This window comes from Cucumis sativus, chromosome 7 (assembly GCF_000004075.3).
Source record: "Cucumis sativus cultivar 9930 chromosome 7, Cucumber_9930_V3, whole genome shotgun sequence".
Classification (NCBI taxonomy): Eukaryota; Viridiplantae; Streptophyta; class Magnoliopsida; order Cucurbitales; family Cucurbitaceae; genus Cucumis; species Cucumis sativus.
In genome coordinates, this window is record NC_026661.2 from 18,142,273 (window position 1) to 18,158,235 (window position 15,963).

Here is a 15,963-nt window from a genome sequence, read left to right on the forward strand (position 1 = left end):
TGGGTTAGTCAAACTAAATTGAAAAAGTAAAATTTAAATATAGAACAAATTAATTTGAGAATTGAATCGATTGTTTTATATTATATATATTTTTAAAAATATATAGAACTATGTATAGTTTTAGTTTTCTGATAGGTTTTTTAAAACTTAAGGGAAGTAAAATAGATTTGATTGAGTTGATTTTTGATGTGCAACACTAATTAAATATTTAGTATATTAAATCATGTAATGAATGAGAAGTTGGGGCTGGACATGGTTACGATGGGGCTAAGTCGTTGAATGTTGGAACAAAAAATTGGTATAATCATTTGGGCTTTGGACATTTCATGGATAGATATATAATACATGTGGGCTATGAACAAGAAGAGATATCATCTCAAATTGCATAACACTAGTTGCTACCACCATAAAACAAAAAAGAAAAAAGAAAAAACTATCATCTTGATTAATGTAATTTAGTGTTTGGTTTAATTTGAATCTATTTTTTGTATTGTTTAATTTTAGTTTCTATAATTTCAATAAATTTTATAATTAAGAAAATTTTCAAAAATAACAAATTTTAGGGAAAAAAAATTCTCCTTTGATTAATCTATTAATAGATTTTGTAAATAGTTTATTAAATAACGCTAAAATAGTAAAACAAAAATGGTTGAAGGTGGGCCGGGTCGGGTCGGGTCTCGAGGGTAGTTTTGACTTTTGACATATGAGGAATCGGTCTCGGTGGCGGTGTGCGGCGGAGAAAGACGTCGTCTTCTCGATCTCATCTGAAACAGAATATTCTTCCGAATCTAATCCTTCCCTCTGTTTCTCTTCCCAATTTCTAAGGCTCTGTTTCTTCCTTCTTTTTTCAATCCTTGGATTCGATTTTGCCCTAATTTTCCCATCTCCATCTCCCTCAACTTCATCTTTCGCCGATTCTCCCCTTTCCGTCTTCTCATCCAACCTCCAAAAATCACCTTCCCTACAAGATTTTCAATCCCATCCACAACAGGGGAAAACCACCGCTTGGGCTTCAATCGGATTCTTAGTTTTCCTCTCTAATCATGGCTTCCATTGATGTTCTTGAACGAGAAGGGAATCGTTTCCCCTTTTCCCCTCTTAACGATCCACTCAATGGTACTTCTTCATCTCTTTTGTTAATCGTATCTGCTGATTACATTTAATAATAATACCCATTTGAGTGATTTTGGTGTTTCTGTTATAAAATTTTGAAATTTTCTCTGGGATCTATATTTTGTTTTATTTCCACAGGTGATACGGATTCTCGGGGTATGTCAATCGAGAAGAAGATAGAATTCTTGGAGAGCTTGACTGGGAAGGTGGGGTGATTGTAAATGTTCGAAATTTTCTTTTTGGATCGTCACTCCATCTGGACTGCTCTGTGAACTGCTTGCTTAAGTTTCTTGTATTGATTGTAGTTCTATCAGTACGATGCTTTTGCAATGTGCTTTTGATAAAATGGAAGTTTAACATGGTTACCTGATGATGAATAGTTACAAAATATTTGGATTTTAATCTAGGTTTTTTGTTTTGTTCAATATCTCATATCATTGGCTTCATTTTGAAGGAAAACTAGTAACCGTCTGGTCATTTTTTCAGTTCTCATTTTTTCAATATTATTTGGAGTAGTTTTCATGTGGTAAGGTTATCTAACATTTACTATTTATTCTCGAATGGAAATTGGAATTACATTGTGAATAAAGGTGCATCTCAATGCCTAAATGGGTTACCTGAGTGAAACCAATGCCAACTCTCTTAATATATGAAGTGCCTAAGTGTTCATATTCCTATCATTTCTCCCAAAATTTTACTAAAAGGCTTCAGTTTAAGCAAACTAATTTTCCCCCAAGTTAAATCGATACTGCACTTTCCTATTTACCTTTTGACAATCTTTGTCCACAGAACTTCTCTTTTTTGTTAACTTTTAATTTTTCCCCCTACTCTTCTCAGGTTACCAATAGGAAGTCTCGCAGATGGTTAAACGATCGTCTTTTGATGGAACTTGTTCCTCGTTTGAATGCTGAGGAAATTAGAGGGCTGTTTGCTCCACCACCTTGGGGTGTGATACATCTAAAAACTGTCCTTTTCGTAATTTTTCAATCTTTGATGAGTGTTATTTCTGAGTAATATAGATGCTAGATGTTTTAGACGGTAGAGCCTTCTTGCTTTCATCATCTTGTGTTATGTTATGCTACATGGTTTGAGGTAAGACATCGAGCCCCATAACAATGTCTACGTGAAAAAGAATACGAGGGAAGAGAGTGGAGATTGCTTCTGTAATTAGTTAGTTTGGTGGTGGGGTGCAAAGGTCTGTAAGGGGAAACCCGGAAAAGAGTAAGGAAAGAGGAGTAATTAGGGTAAAGAGTGAAGAAGAAGAAGGGGGATTTGGTTTTTATTTATTTGAGAATAATGGTGTTTACTTTTTAGGATGATTGGATATGGGAAAGTGATCTAGACTATGATATCCAAACCTAGGAGTTTGCTTTGAATTTCTAGTTGATCGGTTATCAAACGTAGCATTAGTTAGAATTAGTAGCTTGTTTGATTTGTTTAGGATCACATATTCCAAGTCATATTGTTTTAAATTAATTCATTTTTGGTGTTATTATGGCCATGATCATTCTGTTTACGCAAGCTTTTCTTCGTCGCATCTAGTGGCTTGACTGTTAATTCTTAGAGGGAATGGCTATATCTGCTAATCTCTCCCATGTTAATGTTTACTGATCCTTTTACCCGAGCCTAGAAATTCCTCACACTGGTGAAAGGATTCATCATGGTTTGAGGTTAATTTGCAGGTGATGATGTACGGCCCACAACGTTCTCCATGACTAATGCAGAAGACTGGGACAAGTTCAGGAGTATTGACATGGATAAAGAGGTCTTTCTACTTTTTACTTTAATGTTACCATTTTCATTTTTAGAATTTCAAAACAGCAGACTGTTGCATAAATAATAGAATGGCAAAGCAGATCGTCTAATTTAAGAACTTAATCCAAATATGTTATTTTCTTGTTAGGCTAAGATCATTGGAGTCTTCGAGAACTCATCTGCTAAGAGAAAGGGTCATATTGATGCAGATAAAATGGCTTTCTTGAATGCTTGGCGTAGAATTGAATGTCGAACAAGGGAGGCTCTTCGCCGTAGTTTTCGTGTGGAGCTTGTTGAAGGTTATGAGGTATGAACGTGTACAATAATTCAGATTTGTTTCATTCATTTCATTTCTTAAACGTGGGTTAATTGCAAGTCTCAAATGTTTCTTTTCGCATTTACTGGATGATTAACATGGTAAGTTAAGCTTTTTCTCCATCACAAATCTGAATGTTAGTTGAAGAGTGGGAACTGCAATGCATCAATCAACTCAACTTATAACTTGCTAATAAGTTTCTTTTTATTCATCTTTTCAGGAGTGCATAAGATCTTTTATTTCAGACACTTGTAAAGAAGATGTCTTAATCATGCGAGTTCAAGATCCATTCCACAGATTATTGCTACATGGAGTTTGTGAGGTATTTCCTCCTGGTTGAATTTAAGGAAATAAACTGGCTCAATAATAAACTTCCAAATTTACACAAGCTGCTATTATATGGGTCAATACATTAAAGAACATACAAATTAAAATTTGGTAAGTCAAAATATCACTTTACTTTCGTGTTTTTTGGGTCTCATTCTATTTTAGTTCTTTTTACTTTTTTAGATATCTAGATTTACCACTGCAGTCGCTATAAATCCTAGTATTAGGCCTTACAGTTGGATTAAAGGTTTTTTTGTCAAACTTGGTAAGATAATAGTAACAATAATAATAATAGTTGTTAAGAGAATGTGACTATGGAAGGGAAACTAATAGATAATAGATGGGTTTGAGAATCGTTGCTGATAACTTAACACAGTGAACTAATTTCAAGATTTGTTCAAAGTATGAGTATTAAATTTGGACATTTAAAGACCTCAGACTGAAAGAAGAAAAAGTCCCAAACTATAAGGATCAAAACCAGTTGAATATATGAAATTCTTATCTTTCACAAGAATAGAGATGAATTGAAAAGCTTAAATATTGAAGACTAGATTACATTTAACTCGAATAACCTGTGTACTATTTGGCTGACTTCTTTTTACATCATTCGAATTGTTTTCTGGGTAGTTCTACAACTTGGACTCTGTGACCGTTCTCGAGTCGAAGAACAGTGGCTCTATGAAAATGACTCGGATAACAAGGAAGAAGAAGGCCATGGTTGAGGTCCCAAATATAACTCTGACCCATTTCCTTAAAATGTCCAAAGAAGGAACATGGTAGTTTCAATTGATTAGATGAAGAAACTTGATAGGACCTTATTATTGCATTGATGTTTGTGACAATAATATTAAAGATTCAATGTTAGGGTACATTATTTAGACTTTAGGTTCGACTGTACAGTTGTTGTTGCCATATATCCTGCTGCTGGACCAATGTGTACTGTAAATTATTCTCTCTTTCTCTTGTGGCACCAATTCATATCATTTGAACAAGGAAATGCCTTGCTTCCTTTATTCACAACACATTTCTTCCTTTTCTAAGTTTCATTGGATTATTGTGATGTTGATTGTCTGGTTGATCGATTATAGTTATGTGAAATTGTGGGCAAATGATTATCAATTTTTTGTGACGAAAAATTGTAACTAATTTAGAAGAGACGAGATGAAGCCCACTTTTGAGTGATTATTTTGAATGCTAACAAAATGTATATGGCCAAAATAAATCGTATGGAAGGAATGTAATATAATCAAACCTGCCATTTTATTTATTACTGTTTTGATAAACATGGCCTTCAGATTTTTTAATAGAATAAATATAATTACCAAGTTATTTTGAATTTGTCACTTCTGCTAATTTTAGGTCTATATTTTTTATAAATTGAAATTTAAACATTTTGCTTCATACTTTTTTTTCTAAATTAAAAAACATGCATGGTCTATAATAATTGCTGCTTTTTCTAAACAATTAAATGTACATATATAAAAGAGCTTGGATCTAGGTATATATAAAAGTTTGATGATGAGAAATTTTTGCCATTTTATTGTATTATTTTCTATTATTGTATTGGTAACAATTTTGTCTTTTTCACTTTCCTATTTTAATAGTAATAGAAAATAAATGAGATGAATTCATTAGGTTAGTTGTAACGTATGGATCACTCATTGCTCAAGAAAATCAAAAGTTAATCCAACTTTTAAAATAAAAATAATCAATAATTTGTTTTTCTTTTTCTATTTGAAATTATGTTAATTGAAAAAGAAATTAGACGATTTATAAATACTTTATTAGATAACTAATAAAGCTATTTGTAAATTGGTATCTTTAGGAAAATTTTATCCAACTTTTAAATGCAAAGAATTAATAACTAAATATATTAATTAAGATAATTAACAAACAATTAGAAATTCTTAAATAACATCCATTAGTTGAGTTTTGGATGACTATAAAAATTTATTTTTGTACGTCCCAAGTTCGCAAACAAATTGGATAGTAATAGAAAATATCTTTGTTTGATGGCATGTTTCTAATCCTATAGTTTCAAGGTAAGCTTTTTTCTAATTATATTTTTAGAAAATCTTTTCTATAAAAATTGCACTTTAGAACGTGTTTGTTAGTCTAATCAATCTATCCACCAAAGGTTAGACTGATCAAATCGAGAAGTTTTCTAAATTTTGTATAATATGTAAATCCATAGGTATAAGTAAAAGTGAATTATATAGTCATCAGTGTAGCATTCCATTTTTAAGAACTAGTTTTAAGAACTAGTTATTGATTCAATTTTAAACCATCATGAAAAATAAATTGATCCAAAGAAAATATTGTTACATAAGAAAGAATGTAGGTAATGAAATGAAAACAAAACACATATATTAGGTGCATAACACCGTCGGGTTAAAGACTAGTAATAATTAAAATATTGAAAAGATACTTAATGCATTTAAACTTTGATTGTTTTCTAATAAAAACAAAAATCAATGCCAATATTTGTAGTATATATTTATGGGGTTGTTGTTGACTGAACTATGGAGGGAGGAAGCTGCTCTGTTTCTTCTTCTTCTTCCTCCTCCTCCTCCTGGCAGCAGCCACCATTCTCACACGTCTTCTCTTTTTCTCAACAATGGCTAACAAACCAGTCAAGTATTTCGTGGTATTTTACTTTACTTCATCTCTATCTATCTTACACTCCTATTCTGATTTGATAATTATTCTGATTAATTCAAATGAAATATAGGTCGATGCTTTCACTGACTCCGCGTTCAAGGGAAATCAAGCGGCTGTTTGTCTTTTGGAGAAAGAAAGGGATGAGAAATGGCTCCAAGATTTGGCGGTTGAGTTCAATATCTCCGAAACCTGTTATTTAATTCGCATAAACGATGAAGAAGGGACTGATGATTCGCTCAAGCCCCCCTTGTTTAGCCTTAGATGGTTCACTACTGTTGCTGAGGTTTTTCCTTACAACGAATGCTCTGATTCTGTTTGATTAAATTTCTGAAACGACGTATTTTGGCCTATTATTTTATCAACCACCTTTTAGTTTCTTCTTTATTACACATCCTTGCTTGTCTGTGCGACTGAATGAAGGTGAAAAGTTGCAGTATTACCACTCAACTTGTTGGGTTTTTAGTAAAATATTAGAAGCGCAGATGCGTCACATTGAAAAAATTCAAAAGCTCAAAACACTATACAAGGCGCTTATTCTTTTGGTTTCAAAAAGGTGTCCCAGTTGTGCTAAGTCTAGTTAACATACCTTTTGTATACTTTAGTTTGAGAGTGGGAAAATGTTGTAAGTAGTATACGAGTAATTTGGGTCTAGAGAATTTTTTTTTGTGTGGTTATAACACAAGTTTCATAAATGTTTCAAAAGTACCCTGGGGAAGTAGAATTTAGAATTTTTAAGAATTCCGAATGGAAAACAAGACTTAATGATTGTATTGTGGTCCAATTATTCATTCTATGTCATTGCTACACCATTTCATATCACTTTTGCATACAAAACTATAAAGTACTTCTACTGTAAGGTAATTTTGAGACATTAGTGAAAGTCCGTGAGTAATATTGTAACTTTTTTGAAATTATAGGAATATTTTTTAAACAAATGAAATAGTTTGGTTGATGTAAATCTTGTTGTTTCTGATTAAGACAACTTTTTTTACAGGTAGAGCTTTGTGGTCATGCAACATTGGCAGCTGCACACGTACTTTTCTCAACTGGTTTAGTAAATTCAAGCATTATTGAGTTTTCCACACGTTCAGGAATTCTAACTGCTAAAAAGGTTCCTGATGTCAAGCAACTTGGGTTTTCAAATGTTCATAACAATGGTAAATCAGAAGATAGCTTCTTTATTGAATTGGATTTTCCAGCTATCCCGACGCTTGAACTCAATTCTACTGCTGATGTTTCTTTAATCTCCAAAGTCTTGAATGTTGCTTCTATAGTTGACATAAAGATGTGTAACATCGATTTCAGTGATCTATTGGTAAGTAAGCCCCTCATTTATCATTGATGTTTTGTTACTAACTCTACTTTTCATTCTATAAGATGAGAAAATTGGTGGATACTTTAGATCACGAGTTTCTTTTCGTGCCTGAGTGAGCAGAGTTCAGCCAATCACTCATGTCTCCACTTGTTTTACTCTTAAAAAAGGGAATATTTTCGTATTGAGAATTATTCACATCTGTCATCTACATATTCTAAAAATATGGAACTCTTTTAAAAGCTCTTTGGAGAAGCCTAGACTTTGCTCCTTTGGACAAATCTCTCAGCCTAAACTTGTGTGGAAATCAACTATCTGCCTTCTATTGTTTCCCTGTTCTTCTGACTATTCTTTTCCCCCAGGTATCATTTCGAAATGTATTCCACTAACACAAACTTTGATGCACGTCGAGGATTCCTGTTTCTATCAAGAAATGGTGATTTCTTTGATAGAAATGAAAGAATGCAAAAGGCTGACAAAAGGCCGTCCTACAAAAAATTAAGCCAAATGTGACCTAATAAGTAAGGAAAAAAAGGCTCAAATCCATAAGAACAAGGCCTAACAAATACTTTCAAAGTCTCGAAACACGCCTCCAAAGAGAGCCATTTAATCTAGCTAGGAATTCAATCTCCTTCAAAGACCTCTTGACGCCAAAAGATTTTATTGTCACTCTTAATCATGATACTCGATGACCATAATGCAGCAAAAAGAAAACTAGCATTTCAAATAACACTACCCTCGTCCTTGAATGGATATCCTCTTCCATCAATATCATAAGCAACATTACCTAATCCCTATCATAGCGCACTCAAGAAGTCTCGTTTCCCTTTCAAAAAACAAAAGTTGCCTGGAAGTGATATAAATATAAATACTTTAGAGAGGGCTGGTATTCTCTCCCTTATCCTGTTACTATCTATCACGCCAAAAGCATAAGCATTGTATACTATTTCCCTAACAACATTCCCTGCTTACATCATTCCGATTTGTCTAACTATTTGGTCGAGGTTGAATTTCTTTCTTTGCTCCATCTTGTGTAATGACTTGGTCGAGGATGAATTTCTTTCTTTTCTCCATCTTGCTTAACGACGATTAATTTGGGGCCTAAAAGATCCCAAATTCTGCTAATCAACTAAGCTATGTAAACGAGATTAAGGGGCTCACATTTTGGTTAAGTAGTGTGTTAGCATCTCGAGTTAATCTGTTAACTAATGCAACATTTTGCAGGTTGTTCTTTCTTCAGAAAAAGACGTAGTAGATTTTCAACCTAACATTGATGAGATAAGAAAGTTACCCGGAAATGGAGGGGTAATCATAACTGGAGCATCCCCTACTGAGTCGAAATTTGATTTTTATAGTCGTTACTTCTGTCCCAATTTTGGGATCAACGAGGTATTGAATACTCAATCTTCCTCTAAAATGTTATAATGTTGATAATATAGTTTAGTCCTTTCTTCCATGTTTATGAGCAATTGTGTTAAAATCCACTTTTAGTCTTTAGATCCTGAATTTCAATCAAAGTAACAGTTCAGTCATTTTACTTTGACATGTAATGATCCTTTCAAGTTTGTAACGATTTTGTTTCTAAACTTGTATAATTTAGTCCATTTACTTTAAAATCTGCAACAAATTAGCTCACGTTATGAAAATTATTGTTAAGATTTATAAAATTTTCTTAAATAGGAAGATCAACAAACTAACTAGAACCCCAATATATCTATAAGCATCAAAGCCTAAATACTTAAATGGCTTAAATAATAAAAACCGACATTTATTTTTTATCAAATGTGTTCTAGTAGGAATTAAATTTTTATAAATATAAAGTAGAAAGACTAAATTGTTACAAAATTGAAGTTGCAAGGATTAAAGCATTATGAATAAAAAATAGGGACTAAATTGTTTCCCTCGTGAAAGTTTAGAGACCAAAACTGTTTCTTAAGATAGTTGTTATGTGAATTGAGCATCAAATCAACTATGGAGGCATTGGAAATCTCAATGATGTTCTTCCAAGTAGTTTCAGTTTGTATGTTCTTTACAAACATCTTAAATGTTTGGTGTCTTTGCATATTCAGGATCCTGTATGTGGTAGTGCACATTGTGCCTTGGCGGTCTACTGGGCCAAAAAGTTGGGCAAATCTGATTTTGTTGCTTATATGGTACTCTCTCTTACCTATCAACTTATTTTCCAAGATGCTCATGGATAACCTTATCTCTTCCTTATTTATTCATACATTAAATCAAAACTATAACTGATGAACAGTCTTTTATATACTATGAACAAGTACCCTTGAGGACTTAAAAAGGTAGTTTGAAAGCATTGAAGAGGGAAAAATATGAAGGAAACTTTATTGACTGAAATAGACTTAAAATGGATATGGATGTGTATGTAATTCTACACTAAGCATATAACTTTTCTTTAATGAAATAGTAAACTGTGGAATGTTCTTTTCAAACCCAAACTAATTTAGAAACATATGAATCGATCATGCTCACCTTATTTTAACTCACTGAAAGATAATGTAGGTTCAGTGGACTTGAGCTCCCCTGTTTCCTCAAATTTATGCTATTTATATTATATACGTAAAAAAATCTTATATAGTGTAAATAATATTAGCTAGTCCAATGGTAAATTTGTCTTCTGTTTGAACTCATCCTAGCTCACATAAGCTTCAGAATAGCTCTTATGACTAGGGACGGTTAGATTTTGCTTCTTAAAGAAGTGAACAAAGTTTTGGTTCAATTTAAACTAATAGCTGACCAAACTCAAATGAACTTAACTTAGCTTTAACTCAATTCAATATACATAATTTGAATTGGGTGGTTTGGATTTTTTTTGGCTAGGCATCACCTAGAAGTGGAGTATTGGACGTCCATCTGGATGACCAGAAACAAAGGGTTCTATTGCGAGGGAAAGCTATTACTACGATGGAAGGTGTTGTGTTGGTTTGAAATTTCATTTTCAACCATTGTGTTCAATCCTCTCTCTCTCTTGCTTAAGAACCTTAAATAAGTGCTATTGATTGATCAAATGGTTATTCTCATCCAGCACATTACTTTATTTAGCCCTTGGATTTGCATTTGAAATTTGGATGTTGTTCTCTTTTGTATATTGTAATATGGGATCAAAGCTGCTTTGATACCAAAAGCCAAGAAACTTGTATTGGATCTAAGAACTGTGTTTAACAATAAGACCCAAAATAATTCAACTTGAAGAGCCCTAAAATCTCTCGATTACACATTGCTTAAATGATCTAATGAACCAAGGATCAAATAAAACTTAAAGCTATCATTGACACTTGATCTTTAAGGTAACTCCGCAAGTAAGATAGATCAACTCTTATTTGAATGATTCAAATATTCATGTATAAGTATAAAAACTCAATATTACATTTTCACGTCATCTGCAAAGCAAGACCATATATCTTTTCTTTCCAAGGTTGTAACTCTGCCATAATTTAAATGTAACCTAAGAAATTAAGGCCATGATCTAACAATCTAAGGCCATGATGAGCCATAATTTAAATGTAACCTAAGAAGCACATAAATAGACTTAAAACTGAAAACAAATATGTTTAATAAAAACCATAAATCTGAAATTCCATGATTTTAATGAGCAACCCATAAATTTTGTAACCATCTCAAAGCTTTGAAGTTTAGTGTGAAATTTTTGTTGGAAAATTGGCAAAAATAACACACATTTTTCTTAAACTCGTAAAATTGTTTTATTAAACATTTTTAATTAATTCATTGTTTTGGGTTTTCTGGGTGCATCTTGGGAGAGGTTCTACAAATTTTCAAAATTTTTCCAATCTTACTTTAATATTTATATCTTATCAAAAATTTTGCTACTTTTTTCAATTTCCCTAATTAACATTTTTCCTATTGAAAAGTTAAGAAATATGGCAAAAGAAATAGAAAATTGTAGTCACTCTCAGTTGACGGGAATCTAATACAGAAAAGCTCATCTTTCAATTCACCATCAGCAAAGTCAGCATCACTAATGGAAGAACTACAAAAGCAAAATAGCGAAACAATATAGTAAAGCACTAGAAAGAACTCGGAAGCTTTTAAATACTTTTTTTGAAACGATAAAAAAAAAAAGATTTGAAAGATTGGAAGTAGGAAATATTATTTAAGATTTGGGAAGGTTGAATAAGTTTTTTTTTTAAGATAAAAAAAAATATATATTTTAAAAGATGTACCTCACCCGAGATGGATAAAAAACAGTTTTTTGAATTTAAAAAAAGATATACTACTTTTAAAAATGATAACGAAGAGTGCTCCTTGACCAAATTTCTATTTATGTTCCATACATCAAACTTATTATTCTTAAATTCATGGATTAAACTCAAATGTAATTAATGGTTTTGTGTATCTAAGTTTTGCATGAGAATGAATGGAAACTCGCTCTCACACGTTATTTATATCTATCTATACTACATTAGAAAGTGAGGAGGTAAGAGAGAATTTCTAAGTTTCTTTTTTGCTCCTAACTTTTTCAATAAAGACTCTTTACCTTTGATCACCTCTTTATTTTTTACCTTTCACCTTTTCTCTTTTATTTTCTTTTTCATTTAGATTTACATTTTTTTTATTATATATTTTTAACCATTCTTATTTATTTATTTTTCAAATATTAGCCTCTTTCAAAAATCTTTTCATTCAAAAAATCAAACAAGAAAAATAGTTGTCTAATCTATCACCAAATTCCACATTGTTAAACCCATTAATTATAGCTATATTTCATCCATTTTTGTTTTTCTTATTTATCAAAATAGATGCCCTCAATTTTAATAATAATGCATAATGAGATATGGGTAACATAAACTACATTTAATCGTTACTCTTACTATTAACCGTCCATCTCTTGTCTTCCATTTTACACGTGAATTAATGTATACTTTTTAATTTATTCCAAATATTTAATTCAATAACTTTTTACTAGAGTGGAATAAAAAACAATTCTTTTTTAGTAAAAGTGGAACAAAAAAACTATTTATAAAAGTGGAATAAAAAAGCAGCCATTTTATTATATATCTATATATATATAGTAGAAAGCTTTTTATTTAAATTTCACAAGCAAACAAGGAGTTGGCTCTTCTTCTTCTTCTCCTTCTCCTTCTCGTTGGCAGAAACAACGACTCTCGTAGTTTTTGTTTCTGTTTTGCAAAAATGGCTAAGAAACCAGTGAAGTATTTTGTGGTATTTTACTTTAACCTAATCTCTTTTGTCTATTATCTTACATTCCGATTTTGATTTAGACATGTTGAGAAGTATATATACTGATTAATTTTGATTTTTGTAAATGAATCCAAATAGGTGGATGCATTCACTGACTCGGCATTCAAGGGAAATCCAGCGGCTGTTTGTATATTAGAGGAAGAAAGGGATGATAAATGGTTGAAAGATTTAGCAGCTGAGTTCAATATTTGTCTAACCTGTTATTTGATTCTCATAAACGAAGAAGAAGAAACTAATGATTTGATTAATCCACCCAGGTTTAGCCTTAGATGGTTCACTCCGGTTACTGAGGTTTTTCTCTTTTACTGATCGGTTTGATTATTGTTTTGAATTAATTGAATGCTCTATCTATGTTTGTTAAAAGTTTTGAACCAAATATCCTACTCGAACTTATCACCATTTTTATAAATTTGCATTTGGTTGGATTGCTTTCGGTCGAGTTGGTTCAACATCCATCCAATAATTTTTTTTAGATTTCCTTAAACACAAATTGACCAATAATGAACAAATAAAATCTTTTTTTTTTTTGTATTAAGATTAAATATAATTGTTTGATAATCCTTTCTTGTTTTTTAGGTTATTTTTTAAATATTTTTCGCTTATTTAGTTTAAATATAATTTAATTATGTAAAAAGTAAAAATTATACATAATTTATTAAAATATGAAAAAAAAGTACTTTTAAAAATAGCAAAATAGATTAAAATATATACAAACCGTAGTAAAAATTTGAATTATATCAATAATAGACTTCTATCAGTGTAGCATATCAGTGACCATTAGTGATAGAATTTGCTATAGGTTATAAATATTTTGTAAAATTTGCTATTTTTGAAAAAAAATTTGAAAAAAAATAATTAAAAAAATACAAATAAATCCATAGTAAAGATAATAACTATAATATAATAATTTTTTGTTAATGATATGATGTTAAAATATAAGAATCAAAATTCAAAATTAACATATAATTATGAAAATTTAAGGAAAGAAAAAAAGAAAACCAAATTAAGAATTAAAATTAATAAAGAAAGGAAAAAATAAATTAAGAAATATTAAACCTATAAATATGAAAATTTAATAAAGTAAAAAAAAAAAAAAAAAGATTGAAGTTGGGTATTGAACCAAAAGTGAATATATAGAGTTTCTGTCCATTAATTAGCCAAATTTAAATACATATTCTAATGAAAATAGAATAAAGTAAAATGTGTCACTGAGGCAATGCCTCAAAATCCTTCCTGATGCATGGAATTGCTTCTCTGTACGTTTCTTGGTCAAATATTTTTATCCCAAAATATCAAAAACTTCAAACCCTATTTGGATAGTCCTTTCTTCTTGAACATCCCTACTCGTATTTGCAACTAAATGAATTGTAATATCATATATTGGTTGATGTAAATCTTGTTGTTTCTGATAATTAAGATATAGCTATTTCTTACAGATAGAGCTTTGTGGTCATGCAACGTTGGCAGCTGCACACATACTTTTCTCAACTGGTCTGGTAAATTCAAACATTATTGAGTTCTTCACACTTTCAGGAATCCTAACTGCTAAAAGGGTTCCGGATGTGAAGCTTCTTGAGGTTTCAAATGTTCCTAATAATGGTGGATCACAAGACAGTTACTTCATTGAATTGGATTTACCAGCCATTTCTACTGTTGAACTCAATTCTGCTTTTGATGTTTCTTCGATCTCCAAAGCTTTGAATGTCGCTTCTATAGTTGACATTAAGATGTGTAACATGGATCCCAATAGACTCTTGGTAAGTAAACCCTTAGTTTATCTTTAATGTTTTGTTCACAACCCTACTTTTTATTCTGATAAGATTGAGAAACAAAGAAAATGGAGCCCACATTCATGGGTTGATCTAGTGAGAAAACAAAAGGAGAGACACATGGAGTAACGATGGGCCATGAGTTCAATGTGAGTTCTTCCTTGAGGTTACCCAAGAGTGATTAAAGTAGCTTGATACTCACGGATATATATATAAAAAAAAATAGAAACAAAGAAAGTGTAAACAATAACGTCAACTGAGAGAGGGGAGAGAGCAGTCTTAGAATAAAAGAAAATATATATATTAAGGTGTGACAATCCTCTAAACCCACGTTATTGCAGATTGTTCTTCCATCGGAAAAAGATGTAGTAGATTTTCAACCTAATTATGATGAGATACGAAAGTGTCCTGGAGCTGGGTTAATCATAACTGGAGTAGCCCCTGCTGAGTCGAAATTTGACTTTTATACTCGACACTTCGCCCCCAAAGTAGGGATCGATGAGGTACAGTACAATCTCAGTCTTCTATTAATTAAGTGCATGCTGTTATATAGATTGTATACATATGCATGTGCTTTGGGGTGAAGCCAAATACATGGCATTAGCTTGAACGATCAATAATCTTCTATTAATGGTTAAATATTTGTTTGTTGTTGCATATTAAATACAGGATCCTGTATGTGGGAGTGCACATTGTGCGTTGGCAGTCTACTGGGCCAAAAAGTTGGGCAAATCTGATTTTGTTGCTTTTATGGTACTTTCTCTCTTCCCCCACCTTAAGTTACTAACCAACATGTTCAATCCATTGCTGTTAAATATAACAAAGTTCTGGCTATAGTACCAATGCCTTCTAACATACTTATATGATCTATTAGTGATTAACTTTTATTATTGATAAAGTACTCTAACAGATTTTGATATATGTTTTAATTTTTAAAAATTTATTTTGGTATATATATGATAATATTTTGAGTTTATTTGCTATATTTGCAGCAGTGTTGGTAACTTTAACTCAATCGATATAATTTGAATTAAGTTGTTTGGATTTTGTAGCTTTTTTTTTTAATTTTTAAAAGCATTTTTTTAGGCATCACCAAGGAGTGGAATATTACGCATTCATCTTGATGAGAAAAAACAAAGGGTTCTGTTGGGAGGGAAAGCTATTACTACCGTGGAAGGTTTTGTTTTGGTTTAACATTTGATGCTCAAACTATATTGTTAAAATAAGAACATTGAATAAGTGTTATTCAATAATTGTTCATATGATCAAATGGTTATTTTGATCCTTTTTGTTTAGCGTTTGGATTAGTATTTTATATTTGGACAATGTTATATTTTATGATATTTTGAATTGAGAAATCATATTACTAATTCCATCATCTAATTTCATTCTCCTCGATTAATTGATCATGTTTGACAGGTAGATATATAGTCCATGAAGCATTTAAGTATTTTTTTTTCTTTCAAATTATT

General features: G+C 31.4%; 2 protein-coding genes across 5 annotated transcripts; both read left to right on the forward strand.

Moving 5' to 3' along the window:
* The first annotated feature begins 773 nt into the window (after window positions 1–773).
* Window positions 774–10,704, forward strand: LOC101217014 (uncharacterized isomerase BH0283). Of its 3 annotated transcripts, XM_031888729.1 has the most exons (11): window positions 777–1,116; window positions 1,252–1,319; window positions 1,951–2,059; window positions 2,796–2,878; window positions 3,017–3,175; window positions 3,405–3,506; window positions 6,243–6,455; window positions 7,167–7,487; window positions 8,709–8,873; window positions 9,554–9,637; window positions 10,323–10,704. In XM_031888729.1, the coding sequence occupies exons 1-11, from the start codon at window positions 1,044–1,046 to the stop codon at window positions 10,428–10,430; spliced, it is 1,485 nt and encodes a 494-aa protein (XP_031744589.1). In that variant the 5' UTR covers window positions 777–1,043; the 3' UTR covers window positions 10,431–10,704. The 3 variants fall into 3 exon arrangements, with proteins under 3 accessions (XP_011659335.1, XP_031744589.1, XP_011659334.2); XM_011661033.2 differs by lacking the exons at window positions 6,243–6,455; window positions 7,167–7,487; window positions 8,709–8,873; window positions 9,554–9,637; window positions 10,323–10,704 and adding an exon at window positions 4,139–4,551 and having other exon boundaries at window positions 774–1,116; XM_011661032.2 differs by lacking the exons at window positions 777–1,116; window positions 1,252–1,319; window positions 1,951–2,059; ... (1 more) ...; window positions 3,017–3,175; window positions 3,405–3,506 and adding an exon at window positions 6,009–6,158.
* A 1,827-nt stretch (window positions 10,705–12,531) lies between these two features.
* Window positions 12,532–15,866, forward strand: LOC101216781 (hypothetical protein). 2 transcript variants are annotated; one of them, XM_031888502.1, is made up of 7 exons: window positions 12,532–12,683; window positions 12,801–12,880; window positions 12,980–13,013; window positions 14,159–14,479; window positions 14,833–14,994; window positions 15,161–15,244; window positions 15,578–15,866. In XM_031888502.1, exons 1-7 carry the CDS (start codon window positions 12,654–12,656, stop codon window positions 15,683–15,685), a joined length of 819 nt encoding a protein of 272 aa, XP_031744362.1. In that variant the 5' UTR covers window positions 12,532–12,653; the 3' UTR covers window positions 15,686–15,866. The 2 variants fall into 2 exon arrangements, with proteins under 2 accessions (XP_031744362.1, XP_004136060.1); XM_004136012.3 differs by having other exon boundaries at window positions 12,801–13,013.
* Window positions 15,867–15,963: the final 97 nt, after the last annotated feature.

Bases quoted from the DNA above. Each gene is read 5' to 3' on its own strand.
- LOC101217014 (XM_031888729.1), top strand. From the start codon at position 1,044: ATGGCTTCCATTGATGTTCTTGAACGAGAAGGGAATCGTTTCCCCTTT. The intron at 1,117-1,251 runs GTACTTCTTCAT...TTATTTCCACAG, and splicing joins TCTTAACGATCCACTCAATG to GTGATACGGATTCTCGGGGT. The intron at 3,176-3,404 runs GTATGAACGTGT...TCATCTTTTCAG, and splicing joins AGCTTGTTGAAGGTTATGAG to GAGTGCATAAGATCTTTTAT.
- LOC101216781 (XM_004136012.3), top strand. From the start codon at position 12,654: ATGGCTAAGAAACCAGTGAAGTATTTTGTG. The intron at 12,684-12,800 runs GTATTTTACTTT...GAATCCAAATAG, and splicing joins AACCAGTGAAGTATTTTGTG to GTGGATGCATTCACTGACTC. The intron at 13,014-14,158 runs GTTTTTCTCTTT...TATTTCTTACAG, and splicing joins GGTTCACTCCGGTTACTGAG to ATAGAGCTTTGTGGTCATGC.